The sequence below is a fragment of the Triturus cristatus genome, chromosome 10 (assembly GCF_964204655.1).
Source record: "Triturus cristatus chromosome 10, aTriCri1.1, whole genome shotgun sequence".
Lineage (NCBI taxonomy): Eukaryota > Metazoa > Chordata > Amphibia > Caudata > Salamandridae > Triturus > Triturus cristatus.
This window is the reverse complement of record NC_140593.1, coordinates 840,504,659-840,523,166: the sequence shown is the minus strand read 5'-3', so window position 1 is coordinate 840,523,166 and position 18,508 is coordinate 840,504,659. Positions and strand designations below refer to the sequence as shown.

The 18,508-nt window shown below is 42.1% G+C and overlaps 1 protein-coding gene across 1 annotated transcript in view; it reads left to right on the top strand.

Annotated features, from left to right (window-relative positions):
- CLCN7 (Cl-/H+ antiporter 7) overlaps nt 1–18,508 on the top strand; it is a 236,207-nt gene that overhangs the window by 70,658 nt on the left and 147,041 nt on the right. The window contains exons 3-4 of the mRNA XM_085628470.1: nt 3,384–3,455; nt 8,412–8,477. Coding sequence (XP_085484596.1) covers nt 3,384–3,455; nt 8,412–8,477 — 138 coding nt within the window. The remainder of the gene's footprint in view (nt 1–3,383; nt 3,456–8,411; nt 8,478–18,508) is intronic.

The window sequence follows — 18,508 nt, the reverse complement described above, 5'->3', positions numbered from 1 at the left end:
TGACTCGCATTTGCTTGCTTTCTATCTGCTGGCTTTATTTGTTTTAGGCTGTCCAGCTTGAGTTCGTCCCTTCCCTTGCCCAAACTCTATTTACTGTATTCTTCCACCAGTGCTCAATTTCTGTAAACAGGCCTTTAGATCTTGTTCTTATTTGTTAGACTTGCTACACATTCAAAGACCGAGGTCCTATGTCAGGCTCCGTCTTCCAGGGAGTTTGGTGTTTACTTTTCTTTCTCTGACTTCCAAGTGAGAGGATGTATGTGACAATCATACTGGCATCTCAGGCTGTACTGTACAAAGTTATTTGTTTTCCTAGCACAAGGCAAAATGTAAACGAACCGTGCAGATACTTCAGAATACGGATATTAAGCAATTTTTGGGTAATTGTGAAGTGTGCTTGAAACAAATATTTTAATAGGATCAAAACAAGTCAATACACTAGGTGATGACATTTCCGCACATTATCGATTGCGCACTGTATGCGTTTATCAGTAAAACAGTATGTCTAGGCAAATGTAATGGTCATTTCAGTTAAAGGTGTGGTGTCTGTAATGGCAGTGTGCTACCAAACGATTCATACTCCACTTTACCCCACCCCACGCCACCTCATTCTACTCTGCACTACCTCACAGTACCCCACTCGATTCCACTTCACACTGCGTCACTCACTACACTCTACTCTGCACCACTCCACGCCTTTTCACTCTGCATCACTCCACTCTATACCATTCTACTTAATGCCGATGCACTCTAACCCACATTACTCTACTCTGCACCACGGCACTCTATGCCACTGCAATGTACAACACTTTACTCTACTCTGAAACAATCCACTCTACGCCACTGCAATCTAAGCCAATCTATTCCAGTCTGCGCCATTCCACTCTATGCCAAAACAATCTACCCTTCACCACTCCTCACCACATCACTGCACTCTACGCCACTTTATTCTGCGTCATTGCGCTCTACGCCACTTTACTCAAAACCAATACACTTTGCGCCACTTTACTCAAAACCAGAACACCCTACGACACTTTACTAAAAAACAATACACTCTACGCCATTATACTCTACTCTACGCCACTACGCTCTATCCCAATATACTCTACTCTTTGTCACTGCACTCTATGCCACTGCAATCTACCCTACACTACTCCTCACTACACCACTGAAATCTACGCCACTTTATTCTACACCACTGCGCTCTACGCCAATTTACTCAAAACCAATAAACTGTACGCCACTTTACTCAAAACCAATACACGCTGCGCCACTTTACTCAAAACCAATCCCCCTATGAGACTTTAGTAAAAACCAACACACTTTACGCCACTTTATTGAAAATCAATACACTCTAAGCCTCTATAAACTACTCTACGCCACTGCACTCTGCGCCACTATACTGTACTCTATGCCACTATACTCTACGCCATGCCATTGTACTGTATGCCACTGTACTGTACTATGTGCAACTTTACTCTGCTCTGTGCCACACTCTACACTAATGCATTTTACGACAAGCTTCATCACTTTACTGCTCCACTCTGCGCCACTCCACTCTACCACTCTACTGTACTCTGCACCACTCTACTTCACTCTACACTACTGCACTCTAGGGCAGTCCGCTCTATGCCAATCCACTCTACACCAATGTACTCTATGCCAGTGCACTCTGCCCTACCCTGCTCTACTATGCACCACTGCACTCTTCACTGCACCACTGTACTCTACGCCACTGCACTCTATACCACTGCACTCTACTCTGCACCACTCAATAACATTACACTCTGCCAATGCACTGTATGCCACTACACTCTAATCTGTTTTGTGTCACTCCTCTCCACTGCACTCTACACCTTTGCCCTCTACCCTACACTACCCCGCAACACTCCACTGTATGGCACTCCACTCCACGACGGCCCGCTCCACGACGCCCCACACTGTGACACTCTACACCACTCCATGGTACTCTGCTCCACTCCATGATACTCTGCTCCACTACACTCCATGATACTCTACTGTACAACACTCTATTCCACCCTATGCCACTACAACACCGCTCTGTGATGCTCTACACAACTGCTTCAACTCCCCTCCATGCCACTTGTCTCCACTCTGTTCGACACACTATTTCATCATACTCCACTCTGTGCCACTCCGCTCTCCTACAAAACTCTACTATCTACTTTGCTCTGTCACTCTACTCTACAACACTCTACGCAATACCCTCTATGCCACTCCACTTTTCTCTACAACACTCCATGACACTACTTCACTGTTTGCCAGCCTATTTCCTCCACAACACTCTACACCACTCCAAGACTGACACTCCACTTCACTCTAATCTACACCACTGTACGCCACTCCATAACTACTCCACTTTATGACACTCCACTTTTCTTTACCCCCTAACATTTAGCCATTCGGATCAGTAGCCACACTGATGTACAACATGGTTAAAACATTTTGGCAAAGCTAATAGCTCTTGCTTAGGCGAGACCTATTGGCTTTGCCAATGCTTGTTTGTTTTGGGGTTATGCTGTAACCTCTGAATATCCTCTCACCGTTCATATTAACGTTATTTTCTTAGATGTTTTGTAAGCATTCTGTGCAGTCTGTAAGTTAAAGGTGCACAAGGGCAACTTTCAAGTATATTTCTAAATGTCTAGAGCATTACCTTTGTAAATATTTTGGAAGTTTTCTGTTTCCCCTGTGAACATTTTCGTGTATATTTCCTTGAAGGTCTTTATTATGCCATATCGTTCAATTTGAACACTCATTTGTGTGACATTGGAATCCCTGCGAAAAGTCTTTGTGTTAAGACCAGTGCAGAGCTCCATCTCTTTACCACTTCCCTAAGGAACTAAGAACCCATCTGTTCAGACAGAATATTAGGACAGGGTAACCAGGTTACCTGACCACACCTGAAGGTGTTCCACTACCACCCTTTCCCAGATGGCAACTCTGCTACTCTTCCCTCCCTGTAGTCCTCACCTTGCACCCCTGTCTCTCCACTATAACCTCCCCTCCCTTTATGCTGTAATCACCCATTTCTCCTTACTACCAACTCTAATACCTTCATTGCGTACATGACCTTGTAGCTTAGTTTAATTTCAAATCTGTTTCAATTCTAGGTTCTTCTAGAAAAGTTCTTCATGCTCTTATTATGTCTCACTGCCGTCGTGGTTGGTCTTTTAATTGTATTGCACGCTCCATGTGAATGGTGGACTCACTTCCTATGTCTTTATCCACCCAATAATTGTAGGACGTGCCATTGCGAGCTGAAGACCTGATCATAATCTTTTCCAGTTAGATGGTTTTAATATGGACTTGAAAATAATGCTGTCCAGAATGAGTACTGACGTTTGATTTCTGTCCTAAAGGAAAATGAACACATGCTGTCTGACCTGCAAGAGATTCCACACAATGAGAAGCTTCTCTCGCTCAAATATGAGGTAACTTATCCTTCATCTTCTTCATCCCCAGTGTCGATTGTATTTTATATTTCTACGTTTAGGCATGCCACCTTGACTCAAAGAGGAGTAGAAACGGAAAAGGTATGAGCAGAGAATGTTGGTGATGATATTAAACATGAACTGGAGAAACAGAGTAAGGAAATATGGGGTGAGTCCTTTGATGAGGTTGAGAAACAAGACCTGCAGTATATGTATTTGACATAAAGTACAAATCGAAATGGCAGATGAAAGATGAAGAGGCAAAGCTTACGAAGCATGTTTTGGTCAATTGATAACGTCGAGAGAGGTGGCATTACAAGTGGAGTGGAGGGTTTTCTAGCAATGTATGAGAAGTATTGTAAGCCGAGGAGATTAAAGGTGGAATTGGAACAGCAATGCTTGTAGGTGGAAGGGTAAATTCGACGGTAGTGAAGTTGGAAAAGTAAAAGAAACAAAATAAATTGTGGTAAGTGATGTGCATAAATATATAGACACAGATTTGAATTCTTTGTTTTAAGGAGTATAATTGGGTTTTGAAACATTTTGTGAGGTGTTGTAAGCCATCCTTCACGCAGTGGGCTGTGCTGGCAATGTTTAAGAACACTCGCATAGTTAAGAATTTGTAGAAGTAGATACTTTGGCATCTGCTTGAGCCTTATCTTCGGTATGTAAGAATTGAAAGCAGCAACTTATGTTTTTGGGGTGCCTAAATTGTTCTCACCACAGAGGTCTTGTGATCTTCCCCTCTGCCTTCTTACTTGTTTCACTCTTTGTCTGAGTTGAACAGCCATGACACTCATGGCCACCACATTTACAGCACTCATCTTTCAGTGCATTTAATGCAAGTACCTTTTTAACAATTGTGGTAAAGCGATCTTTCTAAAAATAAAAAAACACAAACGATCCCAAGCGTAAGTATGTCAAACACTAATCTTCGTTGCATACTTTTTGGGGGCATCATTGGAAACCATGTAGTATTTGGCAGGAGCTGGGACTGGAAATCGTTCTTCTGTGTTCTGCCCCTGATTATTTGGTAATAACGGGAGAAGTGTTTCTCCTGTCCGTCCTTCTCCTCACAAATGCAATGCACAACACCAACTTCTCAGAGGGAGGTACAACATGACATTTTAATATCAACAGTGAGCCTTTGCTTTTCAGTGCTTTGCACCTCTAGAGGCAATTGCAGCTCTTTTCTGCTTTAAACCTGCTGCAAAATCATCATTAAGAAAACTTGGTATCATATACTACAGGTATGAATATTAAAATGAATGTATAGAATTGTGAGGCTAACTACAAAGCCAGAATTGCAGATGACGCACAAGTTTAGTCTACAGTACAGCTACGTAGACTAACTTTTGCGAAATCTCAAGAGAGTTGTAGTGAGGTGACACACCTTCAGTCTCTCATCCGTTATGCTTCTTCATTAACATACAGTCATATCTTTAGCCAACGTTCCCACCTTTTACAGAGATCCACCTCAAAATTAAAAGTTGTTTTCATCTATATCCTGTTTTCGCTCTTCTCACAATAACACAACCGATGAGTGACTTTCCTCTTTTCAGAGACCTGCCAACTCCATTTTATCAGAACTGTTAATTTTAATTAGTAGTTGCTGATATGGTAGTTCAGCGGTATGGCCTAAGCCAGCATCTTGACTCAGAAAACATAAGGCCTTCTCATCAAACTCTTCATCTTGTGCTGTATGATACTTTGTTGTCTTCAGGGAGTATTTTATATTTTCATGCATTGGAGTATGAAATACTTTTGCCCTCTCCAAAGCAACTGCAACTCCAGCCTCCTCCTGAATATCACAGACATCAGATTACCATTGACATTATACTGTGTGGTGACAAAGAGACTACGCAAAGAGTATACGTGAATTAGAAGGCCAGTGTCCTATTTCAAATGGTTCACTGCGAATACAGCCTAAGTTGGTTAGTTATCATTTCCCTTGGCTCCAGATAGTGGCAGCTTACAAGTAAGTCTTCATTCCTGAGATCAAATTGGCTTGATGACCATTGTTAACATCTGAAAATGGATAGCATTGGGATTGTCACAGTGATGCCGTGTATTTAATCTCCTTGACTGGATTAGTCAGAAGATCATTGACACAGATATTTTTTTATCCCTTTGCTTTGAGTGTTTGCATCCTGTGGATTGGCACACACCTAAAAAGCTTTTCACGAAAGCAAATAGGCAGCTACTGGGTTTTGTGTAGCGATTCTTTTTTGGCCGGGATTGAGCAAATGTGAAAATTTTGATGTTAGCATGTAAAACCTAGACTTCAAAATAATTTCTTGCAACAACTGAGACTCCTAAACACAGACCTAAGTTTTAAGTGACTATTTATATATATATATCTCCCCGCAAAAACTGCACCCACTATTAAGCACAATATTATGCACTTTCTGCCAAATAGATTAGGACTGGAATACGAAGAACATATTATCCCTGCCCCAGTTGTGTAACACCTCTCTGGATATAGTGTTGAAATAATGTTCAAACTTTTTGGAGGCAGCTCATTATGTAACGTCGAGATTTGGATTGTCTGTATTTAGGAATCAGTGTTTTGGCAAAAGTTGTGCTTTTTACAACAATAACTGATTTGCTGTGTCTTTATGGTGGTGTCGAATATGAGTCTGTACTTCCGGATGGGTGCTCTAAGTTGGACTCGCGGTACATAACCTTCACCTCTAGGACTGGACAGCTCTGCGTTATGACAGAGAATTTAAGATCTTTGTAGCTGATGTGAGAAGTTCAGTGATTTTGCCAAAGCTAATATGTTTTCCTGTGCAAAGCCATACGTTTAGGCCTTTGGAGGCAGATTACTCTTAGTACTTGGAAGAGTTTCAAGTTTTTTTTTAGGTTTCGCCTGGCGTTAGCAGCGCACATGCGGTGCTCTCGCCATTGTGAGTGCCTTTTGCAATCGATTCAGCTAAAGCTCATACGGATGGACAAAGATGGCTGCTCTCGCCCATCAGCCAAAGGTAAACATGCATGCGTACGTGCACGCATCGTACAGACAGTGGACAGTCCGACGCTATCTTGTTTTGCTTTGTCATGGCAACCACTCCCTCAGCAAACTTCCCTGGAGTCAGAGGGCTGTCCTTACTCCAGCATCACAGTCAGGACATCACCAAGGTACCGGCACACGCGTGTAATGCTTTTATTTACTTTATTTTGACTTTCGTAGTAACTTAAGGGTCAGGCCAAGGTACCGACACACACGTGTAATGCTTTTATTTAGTTTATTTTCACTTTTGCGGCACACACGCTTTATCTTCAGCCATGTTAAGCTAAAGCGTGGGTGCTGGGATTGTTGAAAAAGTAAAGAAATAGATGTTTTTCTATTTGTTTACTTTTTCAACAATCCCGGCGCCCACACTTTAGCTTAAACTGGCTGAAGATAAAGCGTGTGTGAAGCAAAAGTGAAAATAAAGTAAATAAAAGCATTACGCGCGTGTGCCAGTACCTTGGCCTGACCCCTAAGTTATCCCGAAAGTGAAAATACAGTTTGCACCCACACATGTAATTAAATGAATATTGCTGCTAAGTTGCAAAAAAAATGTGATTTGTACAGCACACCTTGCTATACCCTCACAACATTCTAAGCTGGCTGTACGGCGTAAGTCAGTATTTGTCACCTTGTCATGAGTTGGCTTGTGCAATGTAAGACTCATTTGGATGGGGTGTGTGTCCTGCGGTTGTGGTACTAAGACTATGGTTAGCAGAACTGTTGAGCCTGGGTGCGCAGTCTATGTAGACAACACACCCCATGTGTGTTAGTACTGCCGCTCGTATCGTCGTGCAGGAGTGTCCCAGCGTCTACCTGTGCAAGTGTCACTGTGCATGCATTCAAGCCAATGTGAATGAATGAATTAATTGTGTTGGTGCTGACAGCGAAGTTTCACAGTGCACATTCGCTGCTCATGTTGCCAATGGTGACTGTTTGCACATCAATGTCCCATGCGCTTGGCCGCCCGTGTTTCTCAGTGCGTGTTGCTACACGTATCCGCGGACCTTGTAGCTTGTCAACAGGGGGTGAATCATTGTTGCTTCATGCATTCCACTGCTGTCAGTCACAGCATCCACAAGTACCTCAATCCTATCTAGATCGCATTTTACGGCTCTTTTAGCAGCTGCAAAATTCAACTCTTTGAGCACTTTCAATAAAAACAAGCATTAAAAATGCAATAGGTCTCGCCTTTGATTAAGTTAAAGCCATTTGCTTTGCTATACAATACCATTAGCAAAGCAAATGGCTTTAACTTAATCAAAGGCGAGACCTATTGCATTTTAAATGCTTGTTTCAAGATTTACCTTGCGATCAGCGTAGGATTGCACCACATTCCACACCTGTGGATGGAGGACACAATCGGTACAGTACTGTCAAGCATTGTAACTCAAGCTACATTGCATAAGTTAAAGTGGTATGCCTCGAGAAATGGTTGACTGAATTTACATCGAGGTGTAAAGCATTTGAATTTAGGGCTGGAACATCAATGGTGCAAGGGTATCGTCTTTTTCACCTATAGCGCTGTGTGACTAGGAGAGCGCTTTCTTCTTCATGTCTGAGGAGTGGGAATGTTGGCCGAAAATGCAACATACCTCCTACTAGGTGGGCTAGAGAATCAGCATGCATGAAGAAATAACACATTCATTTTTCATTGTTATGTTTCCGGGGCACAACGGATGTGTGAAAGAATGCACTGCAGTTCTGAACACTTTGGTTGCTGTGTATGTTATTTCAATGGTACTTAGTTCACTGGGGGTACAATCCCGAGGACTGTGTGCACCTTCCTTGCTTTGGAGATGAATTTGCTGCTGATCTTGAATGTGTTCTGCCAGTCTATGGTAGAGCCTTGGGGCTGTCACATGCACATAGCTCTCTTGAGAAATAGGTCTGTCTAGTTAGGGGTGTGCAGCTCATGACAGATTGTTTTTTTTTTTATTTAGAGCCTGGATTATGACAACTCCGAGAACCATTTGTTTATGGAAGAGGAGCGGCGCATTAGCCACGATGTGAGTAAAATACATGTCTGAAAACAAGACAAAAAAACAGCCTCTGTTTACAAAGGATCACAAACCTCATACATGCATGTTAATGCTTCTTTATCATGTTTCACTATTGTTGGATTTGATGTTTAATTTGGCTTTGACTGAACTACCAAATACTTCATTGTTTTGCTGAACTTTTACACACCTGAAGCCCAACAGGAGAAAACTGTTCTAAATGTAATCATCGTCTTTCATAAAGTGCATTTTAACAAGGATTAAGAAGCGTAGATCTGAGTTTTTAAATAGACATGATTGCCTTATAGTAAGAATAATGCTTGTAACACTGCCGTAAAGCGCCATCTTCTGTTTGAACGCCCTGGCTCAAGAATGAGTAAGTAAAAGAATATTTTGCCCTTGGAGTGCAGGGTTTGTTGTACTATGCACAACGGATTATAAAGATGTTATGGAAGCATGTAGGCTTTTTCCTTGCACTGCTGGCCCTCAACACCCCATCCTTACTGCCTGAAGCATCTGATGTCATATTGAGAGAGGCAGGTCTTGCCGGTCCACTGTTGACCCGTGGCTGATAATGACTTTCTTTCCTCTCCGCTGTTTTAGACAGCTGTTATCGTGGGCTGTCTGGGCCAGCATTACTTGAGATCACCGTCACCCCCCTCTGGGGGCTAGATGCATTTAAATTAATTGGAAAGCTGTGTTGGAGCAACAAATGAGCTTGACGCTGTTGTAGGTAGGCAGGTGGTCCTTGAACTACTACATTGAGTGGTAAGACCCCTCTTGCCCATCAGGTTTTTGGGACCTTTTTTCTCTATTGACCTGTTATGTTTCATAAATCATTTGTTGTTCCACCTGCCTCTGTGTACCATGGTTGATGTTATTACTCTTTTGATGATTTTACTAAGTTTCACCAAGTTCTGCGGACAAATTATTTTCTGATTTAATGTGTAGTCTTGACTGCTCAGCACCTCTCTGTTAAAACACCTTGGGATCTTTGAGACCTTTGATAGCCAACCCTTTGCTTTATTAATGTGATGGATTTACTTGAATTTACTAAGGATGTGAACCCAAGATTCTTTTTTTTCCTGCTGGGTTGAAATAGCTTGTGTTCAATGTTTTTCTTTTCTTCATTTTTCATTGAGCATATATTGCAGGTTTTTACTATTTTGGCAGTAACTTCTACTGTTGAAGAGGGATGCTAACACCTATAGTGTTGAAGTCATACAGAGTAAACACGAGGTGCAATATGACTCCCCAGAAAGACAGCATGCTGTGCTGCTAACTTCAAAATAGCACCCCAAGTTATCTTTAGGAAATTGAATTGTTGATGTTTGGATATCAAATAGCAATTGTGATGTGAGCTTCGAACTAATTTCCACAAAGCCCAAATAAATATGGCTGCATTAGGTAATTGGAGTTCTGTGAGGTATATATACCTTGTTTGCTCTTGAAACTGGCTCTTGCAGCAAGGCATCCTTCAGAGAAATTTATGGAATGCATATGTGATGTTGCAATTGACCAAAACGGTTATAGAATTAAGAAAATAAAGAATGTAAAACATATGCTTTTAATACACAGAATGCCACAGAAATGAGAGGTATCTGATATAGAGATCAAAAGCACAAAATGAATGGGATGCTTGCTTATTGAAGTAGGCTTATGGGAGCCATGTCAACCAATGCATTAGGCTGACAATGGTTTTAAATCGCAACGCTCCCTTAATCGAGATGGAGACTGCATTTGTTTGAGCACTGAAAACTATGCCCCAACATGGAATTTGTTTACAGGAGAGTCGTTTAATCATGCGAGTCCTTTAAAATACTTTTTCTGTCTAGTAGTTGCAAACCTTGTTTAAAACGTAACCAATGGAAAAGAAATATTCAGAAATTCAGGACTAGTTTATCAGGCACCAGTCCTAGATTTCCAATTGCAAGGAGTTCCCAACAACAACAGCTGTGGTCTACTATATAATGTCCAATTGTGACTGTTTTTGGTTTCTTTTTACAATAACTTAAACTCCTTTTGACACAGTGCATTCTGCACACTCCCAATGCTGGAAACATTTCATATGGGCTGGCTGAGCAAAAAATACATTTGCCATGAGTATCTTAGATTTTTTCCAGTCAAATGCATCTCCCTCTCTTCTCTGTTTACAATCACTTAGTTCTAAAGAGAAATTCCAGAAATAAGTGTTCTCTCATGTGCGGTACCTCAAATCCTCTGTCTTTATTGTTCAGATTCCTTGTCACTTGGAGCATCCTTCTAGTCACCGAGATTGAGGGTAAATACTCTCAGTTCTCTCAAGCACCTTCGATTGGCCAGACGGTAAATCTCCCAGAAGGTAGTAGGAAAGAAAGGAGGCATACAGCAAGTTCCAAAAGTTGAATTCTGCAGTGATTGGCAACAATTCCTACACAAATAGAACTAAACATTTCAATTGCATAGCTACGTTTTAAAGCATAGAGGCCCAGTTTCGGTATCCAGAAAGTTCCTTACATTAAAAGCTATCCTGTAGTAATTTGTTTTTATATTTGGCAACAAATATGGCAGCCCAAAGTATTCCCCAAGCTTCTCTCCTATTCCTCCACCAAACTCTTCCCTAGTCCATTTATTCCTGACTCCACATGATCTAAGAAATTGAATGCTGACTTCTGGACGCGTCTGCCTCCCTTTTCATGCTGGAATGGACTTGGTCGTAGCTAGTAGGTTTCTTACAAAGTGGGCAAATGTCATAGTTTCTTTCCACAGTAGATGGGTAGTTGGCCACAGTTCTTTAGCGCTAAAGATGCATATAATATGGCAACTATCTGTGAACCCTTGAAAGTTCTTACAAGAAAAAGTGGGTAGGCATTTTATTCATAATAGATCATTTTTTTCGGCAGGAAAAAGGGCTATTTATAAAATGGATAAAACAAGTGTGGCCAATCAAAATCCTATGTTTACATTAATTTTGACCTGCTTATTTCTTTACAAACTGTAACAATGGAGTTTCATATTGTTTCAAAAGTTGAAAATCAGAGTTATGCTGAAAATTTTGCAATTTAAAAGGCAGCTTTTTGCACAAAAAACGATATTTGAAGCCCATATTAGCTTTTTAAAGTTGACTTTTTAAATCTGCCGTTTTTAATTGCGATCCTCCTATTCGATTGTAAACACAGGTCTATTGCCTGTTGTACGAATATGGGTTTGAATGCTTGTTAAATTTTGCTTTATATGCAAGTGTGGAAAGCATCCTCTGAATGCTTGTCTCTGAGATATGACCTTTGTGCTGCGTGCTATAGTTGTGTTGACATTACAGCTTACTTATCAACATGTCAGCTACACTGATTTATTCACTATATCGTTTTTCCTTTTAAGGGAAGTGCTCATGGATCTAGCAGATAATTTCTATTGCCAACTGCCCCATGGTCGGAAAGAGCCACTGTCGTCTGTGAGGTGTCCTGACTCTTTAGTTAAGGAATAATTCCTGAAGTTATATTTTAGGGGGTGTATAAATAGTGGGGTTCGTGCACAATCAGGACAGGACCCTAATGAGCACTTCAAAGACAGAGCAACCTGTCGGGTGGTTACTTCCCCATGATCAACCAAACTTCAAGAGATACTTTTAGAAAAGACAGGTCATGCCAATTATGATTCAGTCTTGAAATGAATGTCCTGATATCCAGAGGTCATATGTATAGTTCTATGTTTATTTGAAACCAAGTGATAAAAGCATAAGAACAGCCAACACGTGTTTCGTCCACATGATTGGCACACCAAGGGCTTTTTCAAGGCAAGTATATATCTGAAATTTCCAATCATTGTCCTTGTGAAGGTTCTCGTAGGGCACGAAAACAAGTTTTTGCGCTCAGCCTAGCAGAGACTCTTTTTGGTGACCTATGAGAACTTTCACAAAGACCATGATTGGAACTTTCACATCTGTCTGTCTGTCTTGAAAAAGCCCATGGTGTGCATTTATACACAGTAAAAAGACTATCTGAGAAAAAGAATTACAATACAACATGATTTCCCTCCACCAAATTGTCTCGAAAAGATGTTGCACTTTAGAACATCTAGAATAGTTAAATGGATGGCGACATGTATGCCGCGAGAGAACTACAAAAGAATAAAGACCTGAAATATAGGGCATAGCACCAACTGAATCTATGTGTTTAAATTTGGCTCATCCATAACAAGAGACTGGCATAGAGATTGTGGGGACTGATGTGATGTTTATACAGCAGTTGCAATTGATGCCGGTAGAAACAAAAATGGGACTAAGTGGACAAGAACCTAAAATTGTTGCCAGAAAATCTACTAATGATACAACAGTTGGTAACATGCATGTTATTGATGTTTATTAACATGCAGGGGAACTGAAATGATAAAAAGGGCTAGATGTGTCCTAGAGTAAACCTAATCCAAATAGATTTCGAATAGTCTGCTGATATTGATACAAGTTGGAGACTATAAACTGTAAATACAAAAGTAGCTTCACTCTTTAAGATCTGATAGTTTGATTTCTCACAAAATGGGGGAGGTTTGGAGGTGTGATTTTGGGAACTGTTGAGTAACTTGGGCCCCTTCCCCTTTTACCGCCTGGAGGACTTCAACCCTTGCTTTTAATGTGAGCAGAAGGGTCCCCGCACCGTAGATTAGGTAATTATTTGATACTGTTGCAACAAGTACCACATGCATTGGGATGGTGGGCAGTTTTAAGCTCGTGGTGTGATTTTCGAAGTTGTAACATTATTGAATGGAGACTAGGTGTTACTGTAGATCTACAATATACTGAAGAGGAGATGCCCAGATATATACATTACACAAAAATCCATGTGGCAATGTGCCTCAAATGTATGTCTTGCAACATAAATACACAGCATAACAGGATAAATAGAGTAGTGGTCCAGCTCATCAAATCAGGGAGCCAAAATAGTATAGCTACAAGAAATGCCTCCTATCAGAAATTATTTCAGTGTGATAGGTTGTGGAAGATCTAGACTGTTCTGTCATTCAGGTTGCGCACCTGGATCCCAAGGGGTGGCAATACTGATACACAAATCCAATGCATTTCATGTAGAAAAATCATGACCAGATACAGCTGGAGGGAAGGGAGGTCGATATACTGCGGTCTTGGGGAACATGGAAGGGTAAACAGCTGCTATTGATCAGTTTTTATGTGCCATTAAGCAATCCTCTGTGTTAATGCCTTTAGGTACAATCTTGTTGGAGCTCCCTCGGCCCTGCTGATAATGGTAGGGGATTTCAACTTGATGATGGATGGATGAGTGCCAAGTCCAATACTTGTGTGGCTTTCTTTATGCCATGGGCATATATGATCTATATGAAAGGGCTTGTATGACACCGAAAAGCTTACTTGTTCTTTCTGGGAGAACATAGCACATACTCGAGGCTAGATTACTTCTTCACTACAGACACACATATTCCAAGATCAGTCATATCTAGCGTGGAGAATCTCTGATCACTTGCCACTTGCAATTCCTACATATCCTAGTTGAAAGAAGTGGAAGTGGGCTGGTAGATGGATGCCTGGCAGCTCCCATGTAGGGAGACAGAACAAGTACTTTCACATGCTACAGGCAATTGCCCTGTATTGCACTGACAAATCTTCAAAAGAGTCTGTTTGAAGGAGTAATAGCTTCCTAATATTTAAAAATACTATGAAACCACATAATGAGGTCATATAAATGTGCGGGACTACGCTCTGCAAGATGGGCCATCCTTCAGAAGTGATAGGAAAAATTGTTATGCACATGTTGTAAAAAGGCAACCAGCACTTAAAATGCTGCCGCTTATTCTGATGTTGGAGTAGTGAGGTCCTCTGGTATCACCGTAACCATCCTTCTGCAATTTGTGACGTCAGAACGCACATTGTATGCATAAAGATCTGAAATTGCAATTTACGTAACTTTACTTACTTTTCTCTTCAGTGTGCTGGTGGGCTACCGGAATAATTCAAATGTTTATTCACACAACTGTTTGCTGTTAACAAACAAGCAATGGCAAAGCCGATGCAAGGGCAATTGGCTTTATAAATGTCTTTTAGCCATGTTGTAGAGCCCCATCAAAGCACTTTTTTCCCTGACTCAACCATGCTGCTATAAAACATGTCTAAAAGACATTGACAAAGCCAATAGCTCTCGCGTTTCCGAGACCTATTGGCTTTGTCAGTGCTAGTTTTTCTTATGGCACCTTCCAGCAGGGAACAGGTTATATCCTGTCATGTGAGAAGTGTTTGAGGCATTAATGTGCTGTGTTGTGAACCTGCATATCACCCTGTACAGGCTCTTGGGCACCTGGGCACTGCAGCAGCTAACAACCATTACAACTCCCCAGTAGTAGCTGCCTGATAGTCCGATGCAAAGATATCATAAAGGAAGAAAAATGCTGCAGAGGCTACGAGTGAGACACCTGGATGGATGGAGAACCGCCTGCTTCAACTCGCTCGCCTGCTTCAGAATATTTCAAAGTGGATCCCCACTGAATCCAGGAAAACTATCACCCCTGCACTCATCAGCGACAGACTCGACTATGGCAACCCACTCTACGCCATCACCACCCAAAAACTCCTAAAGAAACTGCAGAACATCTCCGCCAGACCCGTCCTGAACATTCCCCGCTGCAGCCACATCACCAGTCACCCGAGAGACCTCCACTGGCTCCCGATCAACAAAAGAATTACCTTCAAGCTCCTTGTGCATGCCTACAAAGCCCTCCACAACACAGGACCTGCATACCTCAACCACAGCATCTCCTTCTTCACATCCACCAGATCTCTCAGCGCTGCCCAACTGGCCCTGGCCACAGTCCCATGGATCTGCAAGACCCCAGCTGGCGGAAGATCCATCTCCTGCCTCGCAGTGAAGACCTGGAACTCCCTGCCTCTTCATCTCAGGCAATCGCCGTCACTGCCTTAATTCAGGAAGGACGTTAAGACATGGCTCTTTGACTGAACCACGGATTCCCCCCTCCCCACCTTAGCGCCCTGAGACCCTAGCGGGTGAGTAGTCGCGCTTTAAAAGAAACCTGATTGATTGATTAGTTAGGGAAGGAGAGAGGGAAGGAAAAGAGGCTGCCTGCTGCATCGGAGCCCTCCATCTAAGCTGTCCGCCATAACCCGGCCTAACACACAGTTCCTGGATCTGCAGTGTTTACAGTCAGGGTGTTGGGACGTGGCTTCTCTATGCTCAGTAGGTGCCCCTTTGTTTTTAAATGCAGCATCTCACTTCATGATGTTTCCTTCTATAGCACACTATACAGGTTAAAGTGTTTCTAGGCACTGCAGCAGTTAAACACTAAAATATCACAGTAATAACCGTAGTGCCTTCCAGATACTTAGACAGACATAACTGTTAAACAAAAGAAGAATTATTAATAAGAAACAAAAAAGCCAAACACGAACGAGGGCGGGAGGGGGAGTTAGAAGCGGGTTGGTTGGTAAAGAAAAAGCAGACAGGGAGGGAGTGAGATGGAAAAGAAGCAACAGGGGTGGGGTGGGTGGGAGGAGAAAAGAAGCCACATGAATGGGGGCAGGTGGGAAGGAAATGGAGCGACTGAAAACCCGAGCACTCAGATGGAGTGCTTAAACATAAGTGAAAAAAGTAGTTCTGAAAATGGGAGCAGTGGATGGGCACAAGTACTTGATCAATGCTCTAGGAGAGGTCCAACCACGAGAAAAAGCATGACGCATGCATGCCATGGCGAACTGCTACGAAAGATAGAAGAGCGACGTTGTAGCTAACAAATGTTAAGCCCTTTGGGGCAGGCTCTATCCACTAACTGTAAACTAAATGTCTTGAAGAGACAGCACATGCGCTCTCTAGCAGAGACCTAAAAACAGCATTTCATCAAGAAATGGAGAGACTGTCTCTAAAAAGACAGCAGTGGACTTTGCAATCGATTATGATGTAATTGAACTCCTAGACAGTGTGATAAATCCTCATTTTTACAGGTATTTAATTCCATAAATAATCACTGTCTGTGCTGTTAAAGGTGATCCTATCCAAGTATAGTATCCTCAAATAGGTTTTCTTGTGGTGGGGGTTGTTAGAAATGATGTTCCTCTCGGAGGTCATCTGTGCGTGCTCAACATATAAGAAAAGCTTTTAATCAGCTCCTATTGAATTATAATGTAGTTGGATTTGCAAAGCACTTCATACCCCTGTGGTTAGATAGTATGCTACGTCCAGTGGGTTTGCTTGGTTGGACGAGTGTTGAATTGTTCTTTTTCCAATGTGGAAAGAATTGGTGTTGTGTATGAGTCACCAGAATACTGGTATCCTGTCTTAGATTGAAGCACCTATGCATAAAGTGGTATGAGGGTAGATGAGTTGTGGAAACACTGGCACTTTACATTCATTTAAGTGATATGAATGATTGAGCCACCAGACAACCCCACATACAAGCATCATTGCTACAAATGAGTACTGTTTTATTTATTTTAAGTCACTTCAGCAATGCCTTTAAGCTTCATCCAATAGATCAATTTTTGAGTGTAGAAATGTGAACTACACTTGCGGTGTTTGCAAAATAAAGAAAAAGTTGACTTGTTTCTTCCAATGTGTAGCTTGCGAGATTTATGTAGCAAGGTGTTGTGCCACTGTCTGTTTCAAAGCTTACAAGCTTGCAGTACAGAAAGCTAATATTGGCTAATGTGCAAATAAGATACACGAATGATTAGGAGTATGACGACAGAGTACCATAGCTGTTTGAAGGCATTCCTCTGTTGGAGGACAGGCAGAAAAAAGAAAGCAATATTTAGCAAATGCCCCCGTGATGTGACAGTCAATTTTCTCATGCAAAAGCTTGGGATTTCTTGTCCTTCGGTGTTGAATGATCTGATAGTATCTGCGAATTTATGGTGGACCAAACATCGGTTATGCATTCCAGGGCACTGTTACTGTGGGCATAAAAAGTGAAAATGTGTGTCCCTTGGATGCCGCTAAACGCCTTTAAGGATTGAGGAGATGCGTCCAGCTTTTTCAGAGCATCAGTTGCCAATGACTGCCATCCACTGTATTGCTAGCTTAAGTTTTGCAAACACTTTTAATTGCGCATTTGTCCGAATAACATAATGTATAGTTGTGTTTCCAGAGGGCGAATTGAATATGTTCTGAATCTCTCCCGTTTGCCGCCTGTTATGAATGTGCAATTTTAGTGTGTAAACCGAAGAAATGTGGCCCTCTCCCTCCCAACTAAATGCACTTAAGGAGGGTAGCTGCTTTGTTAGAATCCAATTGTGTAGTGTTGCTGGAGTTATATGCACTTTCTGTAGCAGTCTGAAATGTGCAGTAAATGACATCTGACAAATCAATAGTAGATCCTCACACCAAACCTGATCTGTAATCCATGACCCAAAATTTGACTCCTATTTGTGCCTCACAGCCAAACGTTTGTTGGGTGGTTCAGTTACTATGGCTGAATGTAATTTGGTAATTGCACTACTTCCTTCGCCTGCTTGAGCCAGTGTTTCATGTCTTTGTGAGACTGGTCGCCACACCTCAGGCTTTCCCTTCCACCTTGCATATGGCATAGTATTGCAAAAACTGTCCAGTTTGCAACTGGAAGGTTTCATTCTCCTCTTCCATTGTCAAGAGAGTATGTGTTGGGCACAAATCTTCCACAGTCATCCACTGTGTCAGACCCATAATCTTGCATGGGGCCTAATTAAAGGTTTAACTGAAGGTAGTCTGTCCGTCAGGCTCTGCCATCCTGACGGCTACCCAAGTTTAGAGATGACCCTCGGCCCAGCAGTACTCTTTGTACCTCAAAAGGAATTACCGTCACAGCAGGTCCCTTCAAGGTACAAAACGTTTAATGAATGACCGTTATCTGCCGTAGGAGTGTGTTTTGGTGCGTGCCAGGCTCAAGGACAGTTCGGCCTCCCATTGAAACTTGGAGCCTCAGCGCGGATAGACGGCGTGTCTTCTCTGGCGATCCTCAGCTTACGCCGGGACAGCCGATGTGCACGTTCATGGCGTCTCGTGCGCTCCCACCGCGCTTTCAGTTTCGCGCTCTCAGCCAGAATCCCAGGCGGCGCT